The following is a 5458-nucleotide window of genomic DNA, read 5'->3' on the forward strand; positions in this document are numbered from 1 at the left end:
GGTCATATAACTCTGTGACGGCGGCGGCGGCGGGGTCATAAAACCAGGTGATGGTGGCGGCGGCGGCATCGGGTAAGGGAATAGCGGTGGCAGGATCATATATGGATGTGGTATGTAAGTCGTTGGAGACGGTGGCTGCTGTGAAGGTCCTGATGGTGCAGCTGATGACGAACCGGAAACACCTGCTCTCCATCCACGAGTCGGGGGACGATGGTGCTGTGTCGGTGAACGTCTCTGTCGACGTCGCTGAAAGGTCCGCCCTCGTGCATCCTCGGGAACCAGAAACATTTTCTCGTTACTGTTGAATCAGTCATAATAACCGTCAACAACCATCAAGAGGTCATAAAAATGGGCTCTCTACAGGGAAGGCGTCGATGTCGATCCTCCCACAACACGACCCACTCATGATGCCTTACCAGCAAATCTGTATATGTCTTGCCGCGCCGATCTGTGCTATGCAACTCGTCCATATTGCGAGGTGCTTCCAGAATTGGTTGAAAACAACCAAATTGTCGGAGCACGCGATTAGTGGAGTGCCACTCGACGATCGCATAACAGATCAAAGGGATCATCGCCATCCAAACATCTGATGGGCCCCTTAACTCAGGTGGGATCACAATTCCCACATCATCATTAGAATATGACACATATTCAAACTAAAACAAATATATATAAACATTAAAATGCATACCTGTGTGTCAACCTTCTGATCGATTAACACCCTAATTTTTTCTAAATCATCAGGTAGATCATGATGATTTTCCTATCAGTAGACCACTTATTCAAGGAAATAAATTATTATACACTGTATAAAATGATTAATATACGAAATCAGTTTTATAATTACCTCAATAGTAGTGGAAATACGAATGGGTTCTTGACAACGGGACATAAAAAGGACAATCGATACCATGTCCAAGACTGCAGCAGAAGGAGACATCCGCCGATAGTATTTTTTCTGTAGTCAGTCGCTCGACACATCTCCCTATACAGGAAAGCCAAAACTGTCGAGCCCCAACTGAGTGATCCGGCCAGATAAAAGTCGCCAAGATGTTGCAACCATATACAGTGAACTTGGTTGCGCGATTTGTCTGGCATCAACAACCCTCCTATCAGCTGCAGTATGCATGCTAGTGCATACATTTTAACTTCATCATCAGAGGCGTCTACGCTCAACTCCCGAAAATTGACATCTAACCAATTTAACGATATCCGACTACCGTTAAAATTTTTCGGGACACGTCTTAGACTAACCAGGCACAAAGTAGTCCAAGAACCGGAAGATATCCCTGACATCACACCTCCATCCACCGGAAGCCCCAGGTGCATAGAAACATCCTCAAGTGTAATCGTGCACTCTCCGCACGGAAGATGGAATGTGTGGGTTTCCGGCCTCCACCGCTCCACTAAGGCAGCAATAAGGTCTGGTTCTATCTTACAGTGACCCTCATATCTACCTATGTGACCGAATTCAGCCTCTACTAAATACGGCATGACACGACCAGGTATCACTAACTTAAGGTTCCTAATAAAAGGATCTAATATACGGTCTCTCTCCTAAAATATAAATAATTACAAAAATTAATTTTTAAACTAATAATCATGCATTAAATAAATAAATAAATTATTACTAATAATTAAAATTAAATTAAAACGTTAAAATGTTACCATATCAACAAAATGTCGAGATATATGATTTTCATCCAAGCGAAGTAGACCGCCTTCCATTTTATATCTGCAAAAAAAATTAATTAAATACAATATTAAATAATTTAAATACTTAAATAAATTAAATAAAAAAATATTAAATATAATAAAAATACCTTAAACAGAGAATATAAAAGTATTTGAGAGAGGTTGAGAGAAGTTGAGAGGGTTTGGTGTGATGGAAGTGATTGAGGATGGGGATATTTATAGGGAGGGATGGGGGTGTGAACGGTCGGGGCAGGTACGTAATTAAACCTAACACGCGCCGTAGGGGGCACGCCTTTTTGACGTGTGTCAGATTTGCAGGTAAGACGCGACCCCTGCACCGCGCTTTACACACGTGTATCACAGTTAGCATGAGGCGCACGCCTTACCCCACGTGGCGCTAGATCAACGTAAAGCGCGCTGTAGGGGGCGCACCTTACTGTAAAGGATGTTAGATCAAAAAAAATAGTCTGAAGAATACATGACAGAAAAAATTAAATGGAAAAAGTGATATATCAGGAAAAACTCCGTCGCTTACGGTGTGTAGGAGGTTCGAACACTCATTATGTTTGCAGGTAATATCAGCTAAGCTCAAATTCGCGGATCTATTGGTTCGCAGATAGTAACAATATAAATCAATTTCAGTGAATTTCATTTTTTTTTAGAAGTTTCTTTATAAGTTCTTCATGTTGTTCATTGAGATTAAATTTCATTAGACAATGGTTAAAACATTGAAGTGGTTCATGACATTCAACTTTCAGCATTTAAAGCGGCAAATTGTGGAAGTCTTCGGTGAAAACATTGAAGTGGTCAGTCAAGTATATGGAAAATGCAAGGCCTCTCGAAATAAACATTCGCATCAACTCCTTTCTTTCGTTGCCTTGAAAAGTCTCCTCCCCCTCTCTTATATCATCCATTATTTCTATGTTTTTGCTTGGAAAATAATCCGGGAACAATGGATTTTGCAACTTCAACTACGTTTCTATTTTTCCTATTGTTGCTTCCGTTCTCAGCTGTTGCTCAAACCGACGATGGAAGGAACGATGTGGGATCATCGCTTACTGCAACCAACGACGGCGGCTCTCCTTGGCTTTCACCGTCGGGGGATTTTGCATTTGGTTTTCATCCGCATGCCGGCCTTTTCTTGGTTTCCATCTGGTTTGATAAGGTACCTAATAAAACCCTTGTCTGGTATGCATTCGAAAACGGTAGCCCTATTCTTGCACATGCGGGATCAAAGATAGAGCTAACTGCTGAAAACGGGTTGGTGTTACTCAATCCTAGAGGAGATCAGTTATGGAAATCTGATATAGCCACGGATGAAGCTTCCTATTGTGTTATGAATGATACCGGAAATTTCGTGGTACGCAGTCGAAACTCCGACGTGTTGTGGCAGAGCTTCGACCACCCTACTGATACCTTGCTGCCGACTCAGATACTGGGAATCAATGGGAAGCTGTTTTCTCGACAGAATGAGAACAACTTTTCACAAGGAAGGTTCCAGCTGAGTTTACAGACTGATGGGAATCTTGTGCTCAGCATGGTAAATTTGCCTACTAAATTGGTTTACGAAGGTCCGTTTTATACTAGTGATACTAACGATGCTGCAAATGAATCCAACTCCGGTTTTCAATTGATATTCAATGGATCAGGCGATGTGTATGTGTTGAGAAGGAACCGCCGGACATCCTATGTCAGAACAGGGGTGAGGGTGGCACTTCCGACAGCTGATTTCTATCAGAGGATGACTCTCGATTTCGATGGCGTTTTCGCGCAATATTATTATCCGAAGCGAAGCACCAGCGTCGAAAACTGGACTACCGTTTGGTCTAAACCAGATAATATTTGTAATCGTATGGGAGATCGGGGCAGCGGCGCTTGTGGATTCAACAGCATCTGCAGACTGAATGAGAATGGTAGACCAACTTGTAGATGTCCACCGGGATTTTCTTTACTTGATCCGGAAGATAAGTATGGAAGCTGCAAACCTGAGGTCGAGTTAGACTGTCGAGAAGATGAACGAATTCCCATGGAAGATCTGTACGGTATCACGGTGATTTTAAACACCGATTGGCCAGGATTAATAAATGACTACGAAAAGCTCCATCCTTACAACGAGCAGGATTGCGAAACAGCCTGTTTGCGTGACTGCATGTGTGCTGCTGCCATTTGGAAAGACGATAACTGCTGGAAAAAGAAACTGCCGCTCACAAACGGAAGGGTCGACGATCGCTTTACCGGCAAGGCATTAATCAAAATCACCAAAGGTGATCGTACTCGCCGCCCATCCCTTAATCTTCCAAATGCTGATGAAGTCAAGAACAAAGGCACTTTGATCGCCGTATCAACACTCTTAGGTACCTCTATGTTCTTAAACTTCGCCTTGGTTGGAGCATTTTGCCTTGGGTTTTTCTCCATTTACAAGAAAAAGTTGTCCAAAGTTCAGGAAATTGGATTGGAGCTGAATAATTTGCAGGTTTTCACCTACAAACAACTAGCAGAAGCTACAAATGGTTTCAGGGAAGAGCTTGGAAGAGGAGCCTTTGGCATTGTTTACAAAGGAAAAATAGAGATGCGAACTGTTGCAGTGAAGAAATTAGATAGATTGGTTCGAGATGAAAATTTGGACAAAGAATTCAAAACCGAGATCAATATCATCGGACAGACACATCATAAAAACTTGGTCCGGTTACTAGGATTTTGCCAAGAGAAAGAACAGCGTTTACTAGTGTACGAGTACCTAAGCAATGGCACTTTAGCCGATTATCTTTTCAAAAACACAAAGCCTAGTTGGAATCAAAGGACCCAAATAGCCAAATCAATCGCCAGCGGACTCCTATACCTACATGAAGAATGCAGCAAACAGATCATCCACTGCGATATAAAGCCTCAAAACATTCTCCTCGACGACAACTACGATGCTCGGATATCCGACTTCGGGTTGTCGAAGCTCTTAATGATGAATCAAACACAAACTAAAACCGACATCAGAGGGACGAAAGGGTACGTTGCCCCTGAATGGTTCAGGAACATGCCGGTAACAGCCAAGGTCGACGTCTATAGCTTCGGTGTATTACTACTAGAGATCATTTGTTGTCGGAGAAGTGTCGGCGTCGAGGAGAATGCAGCGGATTTCGATGGAGATAGCAGCGTATTGACTTACTGGGCTTATGACTGCTTCCATGGAGGAACAATAGATGCGTTGGTTGGGGACGACATGGAAGCCATTAATGATAGAACGAGCTTGGAGAGGTTCTTGATGACTGCGTTATGGTGCATTCAAGAGGACCCTTATCTGAGACCTACCATGAAGAAGGTGACGCAGATGCTTGGAGGAGTTGTCCAAGTAACTGTTCCTCCAGACCCATCTCCATTTACCACTGCTGCTGAAAGTTCCTCCTTAAATATCTCTTGTATTTAGTTCTCTTAACATTTATTGCTAACAAATAAAAATTTAGGTTATCAAAATGTTTTCAAAGTTTATAAGATATTATCAAAATTTATGAAATATATATTTAAAATGTTATAATATTGAATTCATACTCGTCCTAAAAGATGTGGAAGTCCTTTGTTACTTTTTAAAATGTGACTCTTAATATATTTTATGGTAAAATGAAATTATAAAATATCAAAATTTATCATATTATGATAGTTTTTTTACAAAATACAAAAAATTCAAACATATGAATTTAAGTTTTCTTCACTGAATTTTCTTCATGTGTGCCTACAGTAGGAAAAATAATTATTTTTGTATTAGCATATTTTT

The 5458-nt window shown here is 41.4% G+C and overlaps 1 protein-coding gene across 1 annotated transcript; it reads left to right on the forward strand.

Moving 5' to 3' along the window:
• Positions 1–2647: 2647 nt before the first annotated feature.
• On the forward strand, positions 2648–5113 carry LOC120174554 (G-type lectin S-receptor-like serine/threonine-protein kinase LECRK1). Its single transcript, XM_039181362.1, has one exon. It carries the CDS (start codon positions 2648–2650, stop codon positions 5111–5113), a length of 2466 nt encoding a protein of 821 aa, XP_039037293.1.
• Positions 5114–5458: the final 345 nt, after the last annotated feature.

Source organism: Hibiscus syriacus, unplaced genomic scaffold, assembly GCF_006381635.1.
Source record: "Hibiscus syriacus cultivar Baekdansim isolate YM2019G1 unplaced genomic scaffold, ASM638163v2 tig00112114_pilon, whole genome shotgun sequence".
NCBI classification, from domain to species: domain Eukaryota; kingdom Viridiplantae; phylum Streptophyta; class Magnoliopsida; order Malvales; family Malvaceae; genus Hibiscus; species Hibiscus syriacus.

Coding starts and splice junctions, on each gene's coding strand:
- LOC120174554 (XM_039181362.1), top strand. CDS start 2,648: ATGGATTTTGCAACTTCAACTACGTTTCTATTTTTCCTATTGTTGCTT.